The sequence below is a fragment of the Sphaeramia orbicularis genome, chromosome 3, assembly GCF_902148855.1.
Source record: "Sphaeramia orbicularis chromosome 3, fSphaOr1.1, whole genome shotgun sequence".
NCBI lineage: Eukaryota > Metazoa > Chordata > Actinopteri > Kurtiformes > Apogonidae > Sphaeramia > Sphaeramia orbicularis.
The window spans coordinates 1,621,512-1,643,444 of NC_043959.1; the positions used below are offsets into that span (position 1 = coordinate 1,621,512).

General features: G+C 36.3%; 1 protein-coding gene across 1 annotated transcript in view; it reads left to right on the forward strand.

Moving 5' to 3' along the window:
- LOC115439370 (leucine zipper protein 2-like) overlaps nt 1-21,933 on the forward strand; it is a 146,521-nt gene that overhangs the window by 103,176 nt on the left and 21,412 nt on the right. The window contains exons 5-6 of the mRNA XM_030163211.1: nt 6,530-6,634; nt 16,888-16,962. Coding sequence (XP_030019071.1) covers nt 6,530-6,634; nt 16,888-16,962 — 180 coding nt within the window. The remainder of the gene's footprint in view (nt 1-6,529; nt 6,635-16,887; nt 16,963-21,933) is intronic.

A 21,933-nucleotide genomic window follows, 5' to 3' on the forward strand; every position in this document is an offset into this window, starting at 1 on the left:
GACACAGCCACAGTGATGGAAAACAACAACGGAAAGTTTCCCTAATACTTTATTTATTAGAGCCACTTCCTGACCACACCACCCAGCCTCAAAGCAGTAAAGTCTACAGCAGTGGTTTCTGACCTGCTTTAGTTCATGACCCCATTTTAACATCACACATTTCTGTCAACCCCAGACTTTCAAAATGGAGACTTTTTGTTTTTTCTAAACTTAATTTGTTTTTGATCATGTAATAGTTTGCTCTACTGTGTTTCAAATAAACACTAATTTTAGAGGACATGTAGTCTATATCAGTGGTGGCTGCTGGTCTTTCAGACAGGGGAAGCTCATTGTCGGCTTACATCAAAAAAAAAAAAAAAAAAAAAAAAAAAAAAATTTGTCAAGTTATTTAAACATAAATTCAGCCCTCCATTCGTTTTAAAGACAATGCTCAGTGTCCTTATCGTACCAGTAGGCGTCTTTTCCAGGGACTGGACCAGTGTCCTCTGAATGTCCAGCAGAGCTGGTCTGCTCAGACGGCCTTGGCCCAGTGTGTTGTGGGTGTCAGACTGAAGCCTTTTTAAACTACAGATGCTCCTTTCACTCCGACCTAGCCGACAGTATGATTTTAACTATCTACAAAATGAGATTAAACTCGAACAGGAAATGATTAAATTATGGAACTGAAACAAGAAAATGCTGAAATTATCTTAAATTGAAACAAGGAAGTCCAATGAGTGTGTTTTATTTACAGTGCAAGAAATGAACGAGTAATTACCTCCGCCAAGGAGGTTATGTTTTTGCCAGGGTTTGTTTGTTTGTTTGTCTGTCTGTTTGTCTTTCCGTTAGTGTGCAACATGGGAGAAAAAAAAAAAGTGTGCAACATAACTCAAAAAGTTATGGACAGATTTTGATGAAATTTTCAGGGTTTGTTGGAAATGGGATAAGGAAGAAATGATTAAATTTTGGTGGTGATCGGGGGTGGGGGGGCCCACGGGGGGGTCGCAGACCAGAAAATTTCATCAAAATCTGTCCATAACTTTTTGAGTTATGTTGCACACTAACGGACAGACAAGCAGACAGACAAACAAACAACAAACCCTGGCAAAAACATAACCTCCTTGGCGTGGGGGGCCCACGGGGGGGGGGCACTGATCAGCCTTGGCGGAGGTCTGCGCTCTCTGAGTGCTTCTAGTTTCGTAGTGGTTTCTCTCTTAATTTCACAGCAGAATGTGTGACGGTATTAAACTGAACTGTGTCAGTGAAGGAGCAGATCTGAAAACAGCTGTCAATCAAACAGGATTCAGCCTTTCAACTGATCCTCCAATCAGCACATGGGATTCTGGTGTCTGGCCCGGCCAAGCTCCGCCCACAGCTCCATTCACCCCCAGAGACGCCGGCGTCCGGGGGCGGGACAACATCGTGGCATTTATCCAATTACCGTCCAGTTTTGAGGAAATGAAAAACACTGTTCCACTCAGTCCCATTGAAGCCCACAGACGGACACAGTCTACGGACAAATGCACTGAGCAGAGATGGAGGAGAAAACACAGACACGGGAATGGAGGAGAAGGGAACAACAGCCAGTCTGTTGGTTTGTGATAAAACTGATTCTGAACAAACTCATCTGTGAGATGAATGTGTTCTAACACATCTGTAGTCAATAAAATGTCAACACAACCGTACAGATTTAACCATTTAATTTTCATAGTTTTAGGGGAAGCCGGGCTTCCACTGCAGCCTGAGAGAAATCGCCACTGATATATATAATGTGTATTATTGTGGACATTTAGTCTGTATAATGTCTATTATTGTGGACATTTAGTCTGTATAATGTCTATTATTGTGGACATTTAGTCTATATAATGTCTATTATTGTGGACATTTAGTCTGTATAATGTCTGTTATTGTGGACATTTAGTCTGTATAATGTCTATTATTGTGGACATTTAGTCTGTATAATGTCTGTTATTGTGGACATTTAGTCTGTATAATGTCTGTTATTGTGGACATTTAGTCTGTATAATGTCTGTTATTGTGGACATTTAGTCTGTATAATGTCTATTATTGTGGACATTTTAATCTGTATAATGTCTATTATTGTGGACATTTAGTCTATATAATGTCTGTTATTGTGGACATTTAGTCTGTATAATGTCTATTATTGTGGACATTTAGTCTGTATAATGTCTATTATTGTGGACATTTAGTCTGTATAATGTCTATTATTGTGGACATTTAGTCTATATAATGTCTATTATTGTGGACAGAGGCAGTAAGTCCAGGTGTAGATTACTGCACAAAGGCTCAGGATCTGTCCAGTCAGTCCAGCTGTGATTTACAAGGAGGACAATTAATACTGAACAAACAAGAACTGAAACTATGAATTATGAAAGAGCTGCAGCATCTGAAACTGACCACAGTGAACATGTGACACAAACAGAACCACAGTGCTGCAGTTTCACACTCAGTTTGTCTGCTATGGACTGGGATTGTCTCTGTCAACTCAACATAAATTATTTATTTGTAAATTTTTTTTATTATTATTATTTTAAATTTTTAATCAATTACTAGAAATTTCAGGCGACCCCATTTGAATTCCAGGTGACCCCACGTGGGGTCCGACCCCAAGGTTGAAAAAAAATTATTCAAATTTTCTTGCAACTTTTCAAAGGTTTGCACAATATTTTGTTGACATTTTATGAAAACACAGTTATAGTGTCTACAACGATATTCGCAGAAACATATTTCATGTGTAAATTGAAATATTAAAAAAATGTCAGAAAAAAGTTGTTTTAACACTTGTTTAAAGACTGCCATTTCTTTCAAATGTAACACTATACAGTGTAGTTCATTTGCTATAATTAACATTTTAACATAAGTATTGCATGTTTTACATATTTTTCAGCTGAATATTACAGTATTTGACCAACACTTTAAGTCTTTGCCCAGAGTATTTCAGTTTCATTCCATGCTGATTCACTTGTTCAATCTGTATTTGGACTTTTACTTTTAAATATCGTCTTTCTTAATATAATCTTGATATAAATTGATCAGTCATTATTTTATGGCCACTGACAGGAGAAGTGGGAATAATATTGATTATTTCACTCCAGTTCATTGAGTTGGATATATAAGGCAGTTAGCGAACATGAGCAGAAAATGGATGAACATAATGAACATAATGAACTGGGTGACTCTGGTCCATGGAACGGTGGTCAGAACATCTCCACATCCACACACACCGTCAGAGGTCTGGAAGAGTCCAGGTCTCGGCTCAGAGCTGTTTTTGTGGGAAAAGGTGAACCTGCAGAATATTAGACCGGTGGGAATAATGATGATCGATGAGTTCAGATCTGGTTGTTGTTCTGAAGATAGGTTTGGTCGATTCCTACCACTTCACACTGGAAATGAACAACTGGACCTGGAGATGTTCTGACCCACTGATCTGACCACCATCATTTCTCCCCTGTTAAAGCTGCTCACATCCTACTCTTGTCCATATTTAGTTTACCGGTCGACAGGCTGTAAGCTACTGTCGTCATGCAGCGTCCGGCGTCATCGTCCGTTACAAAACTTTCAATCGTCTTCTTCTCCAAAACTACAATTCCCATTGACTTCAAACTTGGTATACAGCTTCTTTATGATGATGTCAACACAAGGGATTGAAATTATTTGGATCCAGATCTGATTCTGGATTTGGTGTGACTTTGACAAATTTTCCCAACAGATAGGAAGTGGATTGATCCAATAAATAGTGTGAATTTGAATTTTTTACAGATCTGATTGAATATGAGCAAAACATGGGCTATTTGTGTAATAGAATAAATACACTGAACTGGGGGAGAATAAATGGATCTGGATACATTTACCTAAGCTTTGAATTTGGCCGCTAAGATACAGGACCATTGGTCCGATTTTTACAGTTTCTACCACATTAGCTTTGAGCTGTAAATGTTCAGTTTTTCTACTAAATCCATCCTCTGACAGGTCCCATTAGAATTAGATTATTAGAATGTTATATCTGATCAGTTTACACTTCTCTGCTTTTCCAGGTAATAGTTGATTTCTGTCCACGCATTAATAATGTGTATACCACATTTATTTTTAAGTTTGATTTACTGTAGGATATATTTAGTAATTTTTTATGGTCAGAAACAACATACACTTTCTTCTGAGGTCTAGGTTTTATTTATTGTTTCTATTATCAAACTAATTATGAACAAATTAAAAATGTCTGAACAGTGGATGCTGCCATGGAGGTTAAGTGAAAGACGCTGTTTATTACGATAGAATACAAACTATTCTTCATCATGTGCTTTGTTTTTCTGGCAGATGGTTTGTTTGTTTGTTTGTTTGTTTGTTTTTAAATACTGTTATATTTTGTGAATATATTATAGTTTAAATGCACATAATAATAGTAATAGAACAAAAGTAATTGCATACAGTTCTGTACTACTCAAGGTGTCAAAAACACATAAAAAGGACAGTCAGTGTGAACGAAGTTATCTTATGTAAAAACACAAAATTGTAACTAAACCAAATAACAATCATGCAATAATACATTCATTTTGCCATAACTTTCTTATTATGAATTGACTTGTTCCCTATTGTTGCACCTTTTGCAGCTACATGTTGAATAGGCTTTTTCATTTTTCTGTGGAATTGTATGAGAAGACTACAGAAGGATATTGCATTCACATGAAAACATAAAAATCAGCTGTTTTTCTGAATTAACGAGATAATTGTCTCGTAAAAACAGATCTGATTTTTTAGTTTTTTTGTTTTTCATAAAATTGTTTCTCACAATTATGAGCTAATTATCTCATTAATTCAGAAAAACAGAGCTGATTTTTGTGTTTTCATCGTCTGTATGACCATAGTGTGTTTGTTCTGTGAGGTGTAACACTTTTTAATATGAAAACTGAATTTCCTACATTTACTGTCAACAACAGTCCTCATATTTGGACGGAAGCGTATTGCATTCACATAGAAACATGAAAATCGGCTCTGTTTTTCTGAGTTAACGAGATAATGATCTTGTAAGAGTAGAGCCGGTTTATAATTTTTTCCTCAAACCTTTTCTCGTAATTATGAGATATTTATCTTGTTAATTCAGCAGCAAAATAATCCGTCCTCTTCCAAATATGAGGACTGTTGTTGACAGTAAATGTAGGAAATTCAGTTTTCATATGAAAAAGTGTTACACCTCATGGAACAAACACACTACGGTCATACAGACGATGAAAAAATTAAAATCAGCTGTTTTTCTGAATTAACGAGATCATTATCTTGTAATTACGAGAAACGGTTTTATGCAAAAAATTTATAATGTCTCTATCTTGTTAATTCAGAAAAACAGAGCCCATTTTGATGTTTACAGGTGAATGTAATACACTTCGCTGTAGTCCTCAATCCTGTTACACAATGGGATGAATGTCTTTTCCTGTCAGTTTTATACATGAAGTTCCTGAGGTCAGATGTATTTATAAGATAGAAAATGATGTAAAAAAGAAGGGAACCACCATAAAAGTTGCACTGGGTCTTTACAGGTTGATGATTAGTGTGGTTGTTAAAACCAAACTCACCAGTGAAACAGTGCACCACTTCTAGTTCATTTTTCACATGAGAATTTCCAGCCCAAACATTTGACTTGAGCCTGTCATGTATTCCACAGATACTAGATCCACCACAGTTTTTATTTACGTATATTTTTACACCCGTCAGTTCTTCCACCACTGATTCCAAACACATCAACCCCGTGAGTCATGTTCTTTACATAGATATCATCTCAGGCGGTAGTGATATAGATTGCTTTACCGTCTCCAGAGACACAGAGCCTTTTCATCTGTCTGCCCATCTTGTTTTCCTCCCACGATCCAAACATTTCATTTGGCTGTTTTTTGGGAAGGGTCACTTCACTGAAACATGTTCATCATCAGAGGATCTTACAGTTGTACAAATGCCATATGCATCTTCCTTTCTTTGACTCAAGTTGTCTGAGATCAATCATGAGCTGTCAAAAAACACGTCTGCAAAATCCACACTGGCTGCAACAAAACTGAGCACTTTTATTCAGTTTTATTTTTTAACCGATTCCAGATCTAAACACACGTAGACACCGTTTTCTGATTAGAATGTGACATAGATGCATAATTACAGTACATTTTAAGTTTCAAAGTGTTGTTTTGGCTTTGGAAAGTAGAGCATGAGAACACCTCATGAGATAGTTTTTATTTTTTTTACCCCAAGAAATGATTAATAAAAGTTTTCATCTTCCTGTGGTTGAAAAATAGAAGTTCACCTTGAGCTTTGGTAAATTTGCTCCCATTTTTCCTTCCTGTTGCCTGAAGTTAATTCACTCTTATAATTTATTCACTTCAAATAAACTGAATTAGTTTAAATGAATAAATATGAATTAAACTGTAATGAACTTTGAGTCAAACATGTTTGCTTTTCAAGAACACACTTTTACTTCTGTATCCACAAGACGCTGACCTGTTTTATTTCCAACCTCACGTTTAAATGTTCTGTCACTTGTTCCCTACAGGATATTTCCAAAGTTCAAAGAGTCGTCTCCGCCACTAAATCACCCATGAACAGTGGAGTAATGAGGAGAGAGAGCGGCAGCGTTAAAGAGTGCCAGATGGAAAAGGTGAGCCTTCAGAGTAATTAAACGGTAATGGCCTCTGTGACCCCAGGGCCCAAAACCACAAAGTTCATCTGTTCACTGAAATTCATGCTCAGGTCCCTAATCACAAATCAAACAAGCACTTTTGTTTTTAATCGTCTTCATTAGGTTTAACCACAGGGACTGCAGAGTTACATCCTACCATACACCGTACAAAGATTCAATATTTGAGGCAAATCAAAAGTTTTCATGTATAATTTACAATCCATAAAAAAAAAAAAAAAAAAAAAACTTCTCCCCAGTTTGTACAGATTTAGTGTTTAAAGGTTCAGTATGTTAGGTTTGCATCTGTTTTGTTCTGGGAAATGGTTGTTTGCTCACGTTAGCTAAAACTATTTCTACGCTACTAAGTGTCTCAGTTACAGTCGTAATAACATTTAGAGAACATACAGTATCATACATTCATACAGTAGGGTAATATTTGTGCAAAAATTCTTATACTCAATAGTCCAGTGCTGTCAAACTCATTTTCTTCACACATTCAGCCCAATTTAATGTGAAGTGGGCCGGACCGCTAAAATAAGAACATGATAGCAAATAAATAATGGCAACTCCAAATGGTTTTGGTGCAAAAAATAACATTCATTTATGCCAATATTTACATATACAAACTATCCAAACAAAAAGGATGGGAATAACCTGAAAAAATGGAATTTGTTAAGAAATGTGATTACAATTTTATCAATATTATGCCTCGACTTATTATTTCTACATGTGCATTATATGTCAGATCTGCAAAGACACAAAACATTTAGTAACAGGTAGAATATTGTTAAAATTGCACTTGATTTTCTTCAAACATTGTTCATATTTGTTCAAGTTATTTGCATTTTAAAATATAGTTTGTTAATGTAAACATTTTCATAATTTAATGTGTTTTGCACTAAATCAAACAGAAAAAAATAGTGTTGTCATTATTTATAGGTTATTATGATATTATTTTTGAGTTCGATGCCCTAACTTGCACCTTGCAAATTCATCCTGCGGGCCGGATTGGACCGTTTAGAGGGCCGGTTTTGGCCCCCGGGCCGCATGTTTGACACCTGTGCACCAGTCGCTTTTCTATTGACCCTCAAGTTGTGCGAATAAACTTGCACATACAAATGTACCTAATGGAAAAACGACAATTTTGCCAAAACTCTCAAAATTTTTGCGCTGGCAAGAGGTGGTTTTTCGGGTGAAGCAAAAATGGTATATGACACAAAACTGCAATGGAAGACCTTCTTCTGCAACTAGAGTCAGGTGAGTAAAAAAGACTGGATGTTAATGAATGTTACAACAAGCGAAGAAGAAGAGTTTTAAAGAAACATGGTGTGGTATATGTGGACACACCAGGAAACTGAACCATTTTTAATTTGGGACAGGATAGAGGGGTAATATATAATAATTATGAATATATCTGAAAATCAGCACAAGATTTACGTTCATCCCCACGTTTATGGAATGACTTCTCATGTCATATCACTATAATAAATAAACAAATCATCGCATTTGTGATTTAATGGAAAAACCAACATTACACACTTCTGTTTTTTGGACATTTAGTAAATATCGGTAAAGTTTTACGCAGATGTCCAATGGAAAAGTGACTACTGTCCCCATTCTGTTCCTCTACAGTAGCAGCAGTTTTCACCATTAGCTACTTTTAGCTTAGAAATGCTGTTAGCTAGCATAAAAATGACCAACTTCCACTTCAACACACAATTATTTGAAACACATGAGTATGTGTGAATCTGACATAACAAACCTTGAAAGACCATGTAGTTGTGGAGAATGTGTGCACCAAACCGCCCTGGGTTCTGTACATTTACATTAACCTAAAATGCAATCATTTTCCTAGGGGTCATTACGGTGTTGTTCGTTTGTCCTCATTTATGAAGATCTCGGTGCATTAGAAAGCTTTGCCATCTGCTCAGATTTCAGAGCTTCTATTTATTATTTTTAATCAAAGACGTTTATTCCTGATAGTCATGTCGACTGTTGTGGTGGTTAAGAGTTTCCACCAACAGCGCAGTAAAATTCTACTCAGTGTTTGACGAGGTTTACCATTTTGCTAAGTCAATGAGCTAACAGTTAGCATTAGGTCATTCATAACCCTCTTATAGTGATATTCTAAAATCCGCCACCTGTAATGAACTAAATCACAGACAATACCAGACCCAGTTCACACTTGTGACATTCTAGGACAGGCTGTCAAACTCAGGTTAGTTCAGTTCCAGATTCAGCTAAATTTGATCTGCAGTGGACCGGACCAGGAAAATAAGAACAGAATAACCGATAAATTATGACAACTCCAAATTGTTGTCTTTGTTTTAGTGTAAAAAAAAAAAAAAACATTAAATCATGAAAATACTTACTTTTATAAACTATCCCAAAAAAAAAAAAACTAAAAAAACTGAAAAAACTGAAATTCAAATTTAAAAACATAAGAAAATTTAGTGCAATTTTAACAATATTATTCCTCCACTTCTCATTAGTCCATGTGCATTCTGGATCAGATCTACAAAGACACTAAACACTGAGGAACAGACAGAAAAGAGTTCAAATTGTGCTTAATTTTCTTTAGATATTTCAGGTTGTTCATATTAGTTCTGGTTATTCACATTTTAGTGTTACAGGATAGTTTGTAAATGGAAATATTTTCATAATTTAATGTTATTTTTTGCACTAAAACAAAGAAAAAAAAATTAAGTTGTTAATTCTAGAATTTTTTTTTTTTTTTGCCTTAATTCAAGATTTTTTTTTACTTAATTTAAGATTTTTTTTTTTTTGGCTTAATTCAAGTTTTTTTTTTTAACTTAATTGAAGATTTTTTTTTTTGGCTTAATTCAAGATTTTTTGCTAAATTTGAGATTTTTTGGCTTAATTGAAGACTTTTTTTTTACATAACTGAATTTTTTTTTTTTTTTTTTTTGGCTTAATTCAAGCTAAATTGTTTTTGCTTAATTCAATTGAAGACTGTAGAATTTTTGCACTTGGCAAAAACATCCCAGGGGCCGAACTGGACCCTGTGGCTGGCTGCATTTGGCCCCAGGGCCGCATGTTTGACAGCCCTGATCTAGAACATTTTTGTCTTTTCATGAATCTTTGGTCTGAATTGGACTTAATCGAATAGTACCTAAATCTGTGTAGTTGCTCCTTGTGGCCGTGGATCTGGTCAGCACTTCCTCTCTTCATATGTTTCAGCTTCTGCAGCATGAGGCAGTGGAAGCAATGACATGTTTTGCTCATTTACCTTCGTCTCCACAGCCTTTGACTGTACAGTCTGGTCCAGTGCAAATCCATGTAGTTGTACAGTCAGGAGATGGAGCTGACCTTTGGAGGCGGCTGAGCGCTTCGCTGACACTTTGAAAGCAGCCGTTGTGGGAGGAAGCGGGGAAACAGTGGCTGAAGCGTCCCGTTCTGGTGTTTAGTGAAGGACGTGGGGATCTGAGAGGCACAGTCCCACTTCTCTAAGATCCAGGCCAGTGTGAGCCAGTCACTTATCGGAGTATGTCTCCAACGTTGTCAAACCGAGAGGATTTGAAGAATGCAGGGGAAGCGAACAGGGTCCATAAGGATTTTTGACAAATAACTATCAAGAAGTATTATAGATATAAGTCGATAGACCCGTGGAGACAGGAAAGTATGAAGGGATGCCACCCAGAGAGGAAATTACCAACTGTGGAAAAAGTGTCAAAGAGATTGTTCCTTAATGAAACTGTGCCAAAAACAATGTTCACTTGTGTCCTGTAATTGATAATGTAATGTTGGCAGGGTGAGACAGAGCCGTTCATGACACAGATAAGAGGAGACATCTGAACCCAGGCCGACGCTGTGTTTGTTGGACGTCGTCGCCACGTCTCGTCCTGTCCTCGTCTGCCTTTACGCCCGAGGAAATCAGCTCAGACACTTTGTATGGGACGGATAACTCCCAGCCTCTGCCTCTGTGTGCAAATTAAATGTGAAAGGTCCGCTGCAATCCCACAAACGATTTGCTTTTCATAGACAGAACTCACATATAAAGTTGAAAAGATATCGAAGTGGCTGTTGTCACAGTTCTGTGGGTCTAACGTTCTCATTTGTCTGTTACCACAGAGCCAATCAGGGCCCTCGTTCTGTCATGTGTAGACTGGTAACCTGTCACCCTGCTGCCACAGCACTGTGGCAATAAGCATCACACATGCCATCTGTCTGTCAGGTAACAGGAAAAGGCTAGGGACCAGTTACCAAGCGTCCAGACCAAGGTTCCAATAGTTCTGGATTTTTCATTCTAGTTTAGTTTTATTTAGTTTTGACCTTTTTTCTCTAATTCAGTTAGTTTTCATTAGTTTTTAGAGCAGGTTTGCTGGTTTATATTAGTCTTCGTTTTTTTCTAAATGCTTAGTTTTAGTTTAGTTTTTTTTTTCTATCTTTCCTCTTCTTCTCTGTCGTCCTATTCAAATCAGTCCCAGACAGGACTCTGCTGCTTTAGTCTCCATGTTTCCAGGTAGAGTCGGGACCAGAAGACGACTGGAAACCACAAGTGAACACAAGTGACGGACCCTTAAATATCATATCGTGACAGCAGAGAAAATTGCTCAAGTGAAATAAATCGATTTCATATCAATCCAACATTGTCAAAAACAAAAAGGAAGGGAATTTTATCCATCATTTTTATCTGTTTTAGTTAGTTTTATAAACACACAATACAGTTTCAGTTAGTTATGTTTTTTTCTTTTAATTATGGTTTTTATTTATTTCAGTTAACGAAAATGCTTTTTCTATTGTACTTTTCATCATTTCGTCAGTTTTCGTTAACAATAATAACCTTGGTCCAGATGACAACACTTATGGTATTTTTCTTTTGCAGATTCTCAATGTTTCACTTCCATACATGTATCATTTCAAGAAATATCTGCATCCAGGTGGAAATGGGAAAACTGGGTTAATAATACATGTGCCACACCTGTATGTGGCGCTGTACACAAACAGACAGAGCCACAGGATACTCTGAAATCACAGAAGAATGCAGTGAGCATGTGCAGAGGTTACGTCCAGGGTTTTCTTCTTCTGGTCACATGGTTCTATGGCGTCATCGTTTCCATACAGTGGTGTTTGCCTACCCATACGGCGACGTGAGGGCGGCGTTGTGAGATTTTCCACTCTGGGACCCCTTCTCCAAAAATACTGTTTCAGGGCACCGACAGCGCTGGTGTCATGTGGACGAAAGGCAGAAACGGTATTAAACTTTGACAGGTTGACATAATTTCACTGTGGTGTGTACGAGGCGTATACACCACATATGACCACAGTACTGTGGCAACAGGAGGCTAAAGAGCTCATGGAACAGTGTCCATGATTGGCTCTGTGGCATTAGACCACAGGTGTCAAACATGTGGCCCGGGGGCCAAATCCAGTCCGCCAAAGGGTCCAGTCCGGCCCCCGGGGATGAATTTGTGAAATGCAAAAATTACACTAAGACATTAACAATCCTTTTAGTTCAGGTTCCACATTCAGAACAATTCACCCTCAGGTGCGTCAGAATAACCTATAAATACTCACAACTCCAATTTTTTCTCTTTGTAAATTTAAATTTTTTCATGCATTTACACTAAAACAAAGTATAATATTGCACTAATATCTGAATAACCTGAACAAATATGAACAACCTGAAATGTCTTAAGAGAAGCAAGTACAATTTTAATAATATTCTGTCTGTTACTAAATGTTTTGTGTTTGTAGATCCACTGTGATCTGTACGTTATAATGCACATGTGTAAATGATAAACTGAGGCAGAATATTATTAAAATTACACATTTTTTCAGTTTGTTCATATTACTCACATTGTTTGAAAGGATAGTTTGTTAATGCAAACATTTTCATAATGTAATTTTACTTTTTTCGCTCTAAAACATAGAGAAAAGTTTGGAGTTGACATTATTTCTATATTATTCTGTTATTATTTTCCTGGTTTGGCCCACTGCAGATCAGATTTAGCTGAATGTGGAACTGAACTAACATGAGTTTGACAGCCCTGCATGAGACAAACCCATATTTTGTGTTACAGTACTGTGGCAGTAGCTACTGCCTAAAAATATATTTCATACCAAATGCAATAGTCTCACAGTGTCATGTAACATGGAGGCAGTCATTTGATTTTCGTGCAGCTGCTGCCTCAAGGAACTAATCTGCAATTTACCTAAAAATATCAGTAATTAATGAACGCTTACACCACGTTTGTTTGAGAAACACATATTTTTATGTTCACTGTGTTCAAGAGCAAAACCACAGACACAAACTGCCTCCAGTTCAGCACAGGAAGGACGTGACCGACATTCATGACAGCCTCCTGCACAATCCACCAGAAACAGCATCCTGTAGGCCGGCAAATAATAATTATTTCCAGCATTGATCATTTCTTGACTGATTGGTCTGTAAAATGTCAGAACACACTGAAAAATGTCCAAGTCCAGATGGCCCACAGACAAACTGAAAATAACAGCCCCAAACCTTTGATCGCAGGAGTTCGACTCATGTGGATCATAATGGACTCATACGTTCTGTTTCTGACACTGTGATGAAATAAAAAGACTATCTGAAAACAATGTTAATATTTCAAAATAATCCATTAGTGTCTCAAAATAACTCAATCTCTGAAAATAAAGAGTTAGTGTCTCAAAGTAATGGCTGAGTATTTCAGAATGATGGGACACTTTCTGAAATGTGTAACTTTTATCTGTAAATACTGGGAAACACTCTCAAAAGTGAGCCCTAACAGCTCAGAATAATGAGAAGTGTTCATTGAATAAGTGCTTAATATGTCAAATCAAACATTTCTATTTGAAAAATAATCTAAAAGCCTCTTAAAATAACAATAACGAAAATATGACTTAATATGTCAAAATAATGAGAGAAACTCTAGAATAACAATTTAATATGTCAGAAATAACTCTCTATAACACAGGTGTCAAACATGAGGCCCGGGGGCCAAATCCAGCCCGCAGGATGAATTTATGAAATTACAAAATTACACTGAAGATGTTAGCAATCAGTGGTGTCCAAATCATTTTAATTCAGGTTCCACATACAGACACATTACATTACATTACAGACCAATTACAGTTACAGTTAGATTCCCAGTGGGTCAGAACCAGTAAAATATGATCATAATAACCCATAAATAATGACAACCCCAAATTTCCTCTTTGTTTTTTTTGGTGGAAAAAAGTAAAATTACATGAAAATGTTTACATTACCAAACTATACTTTTACAAAAAATGTGAATAACCTGAACAAACGGAAATGTCTTAAGAAAAGTAAATACCATCGTACCAATATTCTGCCTGTTACTAAATGTTTTGTGTGATTGTAACGCACATGTGTAAATGATAAACTGAAAAACTGAGGCAGAATATTGTTAAAATTGTACTTGTTTTTCTTAAGACAATTCAAGTTGTTCATGTTATTCAGATTTTTAAGGAAACTTTGTAGATGTAAACCTGATCAGAATATAATTTTACTTTTTTCACTGTTATTCTTTTACTGGTTCGGTCCACTGCAGATCCAACTGGGCTGAATGTGGAACTGAACTAACAGGAGTTTGACAGACCTGCTCGATAAGTTTAAGGTTCTATCTCAAAATCATTGAAAATTGTCCTAAAATCACATTTTAATGTCAAAAAAATCTGTCTTAAAGTCTGTGAAATTTCAGCTTCATTTATTAGAATCATAAGGAATGTTCCTTCAAACAGCAGCAGCTGTGGAGCAGAGGTTAGCACTGTCGCCTCACAGCAACAAGGTCCTGGGTTTGTGTGTGGAGTTTCCATGTTCTTCTTGTGTCTGACTGGGTTCTGCTGGGGTTCTGTCTGGGTTCTCCAGGTTCTCTGTCCAAAGACGTGGACTTAACGGGTTAACAGGTCAATGTAAACCTCCCGTAGGTGTGAACGGTTGTTGTTCTATTTGTCATCCTGTGATGAAGTGGCAACATGTCCAGGGCAAGGTTCCAATAGTTCTGGATTTTTCATTCTAGTTTAGTTTGATTTAGTTTGGACTTTTTTTCTCTAATTCAGTTCGTTTTAATTAGTTTTTAGAGCGGGCTTGATAGTTTTTATTAGTTTTCATTTTTTTCTAAATGCTTAGTTTTAGTATTAGTATTAGCTTTTTCATCTCTTTTCTCTTCTTCTCTGTCGTCATATTCAAATAAATCCCAGACAGGATTCTGCTGCTTTCTCCCAACTTTAGTCTCCATGTTTCCAGGTAGATCAGGGCTGTCACACATGCGTCCCAGGGGCCAAATTTGGCCCCCCAAAGGTTCCAATGTGGCCCATGGGATGAATTTCCAAAGTGTCTAAATTCCACAGTCTAGGCTGTGGAACTCATGTTAGTGTGGGTTCCACATCCAGACCAATCTGATCTACAGTCCAATAAGAACAGCAGAAGAACCCACACAAAAGAACCACTGCAGATTTTCTTCTCAGTTTGATGTTAAAAAAATATTACATTATGTCTATAAATAATGACAATTTCTCATTTTTGTCTTTGTTTTAGTGCAAAAAATAACATCAAATTATGAAAATATTTAAATTTCCAAACTCTCCTGTAACAATAAAATGTGAACAACCTGAACAAATATGAACAACCTGAAATGTCTAAAGAAAATTCAGTCCAGTTTGAACTCTTTTCTTCCTGTTCCTCAGTGTTTAGTGTCTTTGGAGATCTGATCCAGAATGCACATGGACTAATGACAAGTGGAGGAAGAAGACTGAGAAAATTACACTGATTTTTCTGAAGAAATGTCAGTTTTTTCAGGGTATTCACATCTTTTTTGTTTGATACGAGGGCCGTTCAATAAGTTCATGGCCTCACCCAGAACAGAACAACACAGACTGATAATTTATATTTTATTTTTCAACATAATCTCCATTTACAGCAATGCACTTGGTCCATCGATGTTCAAGCATCACTATCCCATCACGAAAGAATGTAACATCCTGTATTATAACAACCAGTATTTCTGGGTGAGGCCATGAACTTATTGAACAGCCCTCGTAGGTTTATAAAAGTAAGTATTTGCATAATTAATGGGGTTTTTTGCACTAAAACAAAGACAAACATTTGCAGTTGTCATTGTTTATAGGTTCTTCTGTTCTTATTTTACTGGTTCGGTCCACTGCAGATCAAACCAGACTGAATGTGGAACCTGAAAGAACAGGAGTTTGAGAACCCTGAGGTAGAGTGGGGACCAGAGGACGACTCTAAACCACAAGTGAACACAAATGACGGACCGTCAAGTGTCATATGGTGCTGCTAGCTAAAATGGTGAAATAAATCAATTTCATAACAATCTGACATTAACAAAGACGAAAACAAAGGGAATTTGATCCATAATTTTTATCCGTTTTAGTTACTTTTGTAAACACACAATACAGTTTCAGTTAGTTATCGTTTTTCATTTTAATTATAGTTTTTGTTAATTTCAGTTAACGAGAATGTTTTTTCAGTTCTAGTTTTCAGCATTTTGTTAGTTTTTGTTAACGATAATAACCTTTGTCCAGGGTAAACCCGTCTTCACCCTATTGGTTGCTGGGATAGGCTCCGCCCCCGTGATCTTCTCAAGGACAATGCAGCTCAGAAAATGAATGAATAAATGAATGAATGAATAACTTAATAGCTCAAATAATACTATACTTTTCTGAAATCATATGTAACATCTCATGTAATGAGTTTGTATCTGAAAATACTCCAAAGTTTTCCCAAAATATCAACATAATATTTCACTATAAGGAGACACTTTCTCCAATAACCGCTCAGTGTCTCAGGATAGTGACTTTAAAGACGCTTTCTTGAAACGTTAGCATTTTTCAGACCCTAGGTCTTTATTTTGCCTATATTTCCCATCAGTGGACATCCATACATTTACAAATGGAAACACTATAATTGCTAAGTGTCACATCTGTGAATGGACCAATTAAAATCAGTATTACTGTATAGGACGACTCTCAAACCATTTAATCACACACAGGAACGTCTTGACAAAATGAAATGTTGTCAAAACACACATATTGAATTATTCTGTGGCTGTAGAGGAAGTGGTTAATCAAAGCTTTTACCAAAAGACTCATTTCATGTCATGGATGTGATGTAGTTATATTCATATGTGCTCTTCCACACTGACTGAATAAATGCAGCTGGTGAGTCAACAAAACTTCCCAGCATGCATCCTGCTCACTCTCAAATGTGGTTTCTCTCCCCATAGACCGGCGGCGACTGTTTCCAGAATCAGACGGAGAATTCAGCCCCAGAAAGTAAAAAGCTCCCAGAGCCACAGCAGGTGAGCGGCACTCCAGCCCATTTAAGAATACAAGAGAACAGAAGAAGACCTGAATCCTGTTCAGCCTCGTCACAATCACAAACACACTCATACATTTGGAACTTTAATTAATGCCAGAGGACATTTAGTCTGTATAATGTCTATTCTTGTGGACATTTAGTCTGTATAATGTCTATTATTGTGGACATTTAGTCTGTATAATGTCTATTATTGTGGACATTTAGTCTGTATAATGTCTGTTATTGTGGACATTTAGTCTGTATAATGTCTATTATTGTGGACATTTAGTCTATATAATGTCTATTATTGTGGACATTTAGTCTATATAATGTCTATTATTGTGGACATTTAGTCTATATAATGTCTATTATTGTGGACATTTAGTCTGTATAATGTCTGTTATTGTGGACATTTAGTCTGTATAATGTCTATTATTGTGGACATTTAGTCTGTATAATGTCTATTATTGTGGACATTTAGTCTGTATAATGTCTGTTATTGTGGACATTTAGTCTGTATAATGTCTATTATTGTGGACATTTAGTCTATATAATGTCTATTATTGTGGACATTTAGTCTATATAATGTCTATTATTGTGGACATTTAGTCTATATAATGTCTATTATTGTGGACATTTAGTCTGTATAATGTCTGTTATTGTGGACATTTAGTCTGTATAATGTCTATTATTGTGGACATTTAGTCTGTATAATGTCTATTATTGTGGACATTTAGTCTGTATAATGTCTGTTATTGTGGACATTTAGTCTGTATAATGTCTATTATTGTGGACAGAGGCAGTAAATCCAGGTGTAGATTACTGCACAAAGGCTCAGGATCTGTCCAGTCAGTCCAGCTGGGATTTACAAGGAGGACAATTAATACTGAACAAACAAGAACTGAAACTATGAATTATGAAAGAGCTGCAGCATCTGAAACTGACCACAGTGAACATGTGACACAAACAGAACCACAGTGCTGCAGTTTCACACTCAGTTTGTCTGGTATGGACTGGGATTGGCTCTGTCAACTCAACATAGATTTTTTATTTGTAAGTTTTTTATTTTTATCAATTACTAGAAATTTCAGGCGACCCCATTTGAATTCCAGGCGACCCCACATGGGGTCCCGACCCCAAGGTTGAAAAACACTGGTCTATGCTGTCTGTGCCTATGATGACATCAGCACACGCACAGACATGATGACATCAGCACACATACAGACATGATGACATCAGCACACATACAGACATGATGACATCGGTCGGATCGATGCCAAATAAACTACAACTAGCGCACTGACCCCTGGGGATCCATGAGGTCTAGATGTGGTAGTTTTTATTTCATTTCATGTATTTATTCATTCTAATCTAAATGATTGGAAAGGAACAGGATGAAGAAAACCTCTAATACCTACCCCTTTCTTCAAACATCTGCTTCCATCAGATAAGTTGCTGTTACAGTAAAAAACAGTTTACATGATAGTCAATGCAAATAAAACAAATCCAACATCCATCAGTTAAATTATTTTATTACATGTTTTTATGAAGCTTCTCTATTCTTTCCTTATTCAACCTCTTAAACTATACAATATTTGTGCAGCTCTTCTCTTCCATTGCCAAAGAATTCCACATTCTGACACCCACAACACAAATACACAATTACTTTACATCAGTCCAAACCCTTTGCTGTTGTGTATTTGTGCATGCTGTACCACATTTGTCCAGCAGTCACCGCCTAAGTGTTCTGGGTAAAGCAAGGTGATTGTAAGGCTATTGTATTCCAAAATTACCAGTACAACCCAAAATATTGGTCCTGTCATCTTGCCGTTTTCGCTAGTTTGATCCTTGACCAAAAATACATTAGTTTGCCAACCTGCAGCAGTCAGCTCTTTCCAGGTTTTGTGTGAATCCAGAGACACACACACACACATACACACACACACAGAGGCCATTTGGCTTTTATAATATAGATATGTGCAAGGGGCGGGGTTTGTTGTGCCTGGCACCACTGGTTTAGTTTGAATTATTTTACAGTCTTGATTCGTACACGTTGAAGGTTGTAGGCAGAGGACAATCTATTCATATCTATGAAAACCACAAACATTAACATTGAAAATTGGTAATTAAATAAGTCAGAAGCCAAACTTTAAGATTATAAAAGACAGACAACACTGACGACAGAAACAGTTTAACAATATACATGTAACTGCATGACTGTTGATTTAGGTAGAAACCTGATTAAATAATTGAAAATTCTTCTTATTCTTATTACTATTATTATGACATGGGTTATCGTATATGTTTTTATTTCATTGGTATAACTTTAACACATTCTAAGTCTACGTCCATCTACCACATGATTCTAAATCTTACTGAACTTTGTCGGACAGAGGATGATCAGCGTCTGAACTTCAAGCAGCGGATATGTAGTTCAGGGACATCGGTATTTCAGACAATCACAAGACATTTATGCAGAACCATATGAGGATCTGAAAGGGTCAGGTTGAGTTTTTGTACTGGTTTTACCACCTGATTAAGGCTCAACTAAAAATATACATTTTCACAAACACCATATTCAGACTCTATACTATAATTCTGTCGTGCAGTCCACTTAAACCTCCCAAACATCCCCAGTAAAAAGTGCACTGTTGTGTTTTAATACATTAAATCTGATTAAAACTACCAAATGATTCAGAATGAGGCAATAACTTTAATTCAATGTAATGGAAAATAAACAAGATTTGGACACATCTGACAGTTGGACTGTACTCGTCTGTTTATAAGGAGAGACATGGTATAGTCTTTTTTTTAAAATACAAATTCAGTGACGTTGAGTAATATTAAAACAATACTAACAGTACAAGTCTACATCATGAAATGGTTTGCAATGCTCAAACAGGTTTTCATCATGAGGTGGTACATTTATCTGGATCCACCCTGAAAATAGATTTTTATGTGCGTTAGAATTTGTCTTTCATGTGAGCTCCAAAACTGTTCTTCCATGTTCAGTCAATAAAAATAGTTTGTTTAAATTAACAGAATAACTCAGCTGCTCATTTTGGTTTTACTTGTTTTGTTTTGTTTTTTTGTTTTTTTGTTTTTTGTTTTTTTTTAAATTAACTGGAATAAACCTGATCAGAATTAAATGAACTTTATCATAAAATCAGAAGCTTCGGCTTCAGTTACTTTGAAATACTTGCATCATTCTCATCATTAACTCGAGTAAATACAAATAGCTGACAAATAATACAGAATCAGAACATTTCAGCTCAGTGTGGTTAAAAAACAAAGAAAATACAGCCGAGTGAAACCAAGCACAGAACATACAGCGTGATGAAAAGAGCTGCAACGTCTACATCACATTCCTGAAGACACCAACCACTCTGGAAAATCTCACATTCATTGTGCCAGTGTCAATTATAGTATCTCATATTCAATGCCCTGCCAAAACCTATGCAGAAGAGCCTCCCTCATCATATTATTGAATTGAGTCACACCTGTTTGGAGGTGGCAGATGGTCGAGCAAAACAATGCATCTCATTTCAATGCAGTGCAATACTGTGTAACTGAGCAACTGTCTTGCATTCCAAGTGGCCGAGCTCCATTTTTAGACCCACACAGAGCGTTTGCAAAAAGAATACGAGGATCTTTCAAAAGGCATCACGACAAATGGGCAGATTTGACTTCACTGGGTTGTTTTGTGCCAAAAGATATTCAGCGTGAATCTGACAATGTCTGTTATGTATGACAACAATGGGCTGTGTCACTGATTCAAAGCTTTAACAGATAATGGTATTCTGTTTTAGATATGACAGAATCAGTGTCATATGTTACTGCACATGGATTTGAAGTCGAACACTGTTCATTTTCAGAAACACCTACCCTGTGCTGTAGCAGAATGCAAGACTGGTTTAAAAACAAACACAAAAAAAAAAGGATAAAACATAGAAAGAATGAACATTTAACTGGAGCGCTGATTTGGATGAGATTTAGACAATAATTTTTGGAAGTAAAAAACAGAGATGGAAGCATTTCAGTCCAGTGTATTTAAAATTCAGAAAGTACTTAGTTTACGAAGTTGGAATTGTGTATTTGAGAAACCATTTACTATACATTAAACAGAGAAGTGTTAAATTTAGTTATAAATCAGAAAGGAAGTATTAAATAAATGAATGACAGTGTCTATGATATGCTACATTTTTGTCTCATGTTTGAACAGTATTTTATGTCCCTCAGCAATTAACTAATAACCACTGTTTGTACATAAACAATGTTAAATTACTAGAAAAGCACCAAATGTGTTCAGGTTCTGCCAACACAGCTGAAATTTAATATATACTAAAGAAATCCTCTGTATCTGTAAATGTTTTTGTCAGTGTTGGATTTTGACAAACATAGATCTGACTTCATGCTGTGTTCAGGGACACCTTGTAAACTCTGCAGTCTACATGACCTTCAGTGTGTGGGTTTCATGATGCATTCAGGGACATGAAGTCTAGTCTAATCTGTTGAGTTCTTACAGCAGTACCAGTAGTAGTTTAAGTAAAAATTTGTGGATTCTCTCATTACATCATTTGTCCAAAAATATTCATTTTATTTGATTCCTTTTATTTAAAAGTTGTTTGACAGGGACAAAAACATCATTATATAAAATAATACAATGCAGTCAATGATATGTATGTGCTATATATAGAACTGTAATTTAGAGACCTTGGCCTTCATTGGTCTTTTAAGAAACAACACTATATTACTGAAAGAACAACAGAACACCATCCTAAAAAGTAGATGTATGACAAAACACACTCACCATAAGACAAACATAGCTGATGTAAATACCAGCTGAATATGTTAGAACCAGAGCTGGGGTATATGACGACGTATTAAGGCCACATAAGAAAATAAAAACACTTGTCCCTATGAGAATAAAGTCGTAAAACATCGAGATAAAACCCATAATTTTATGACAATA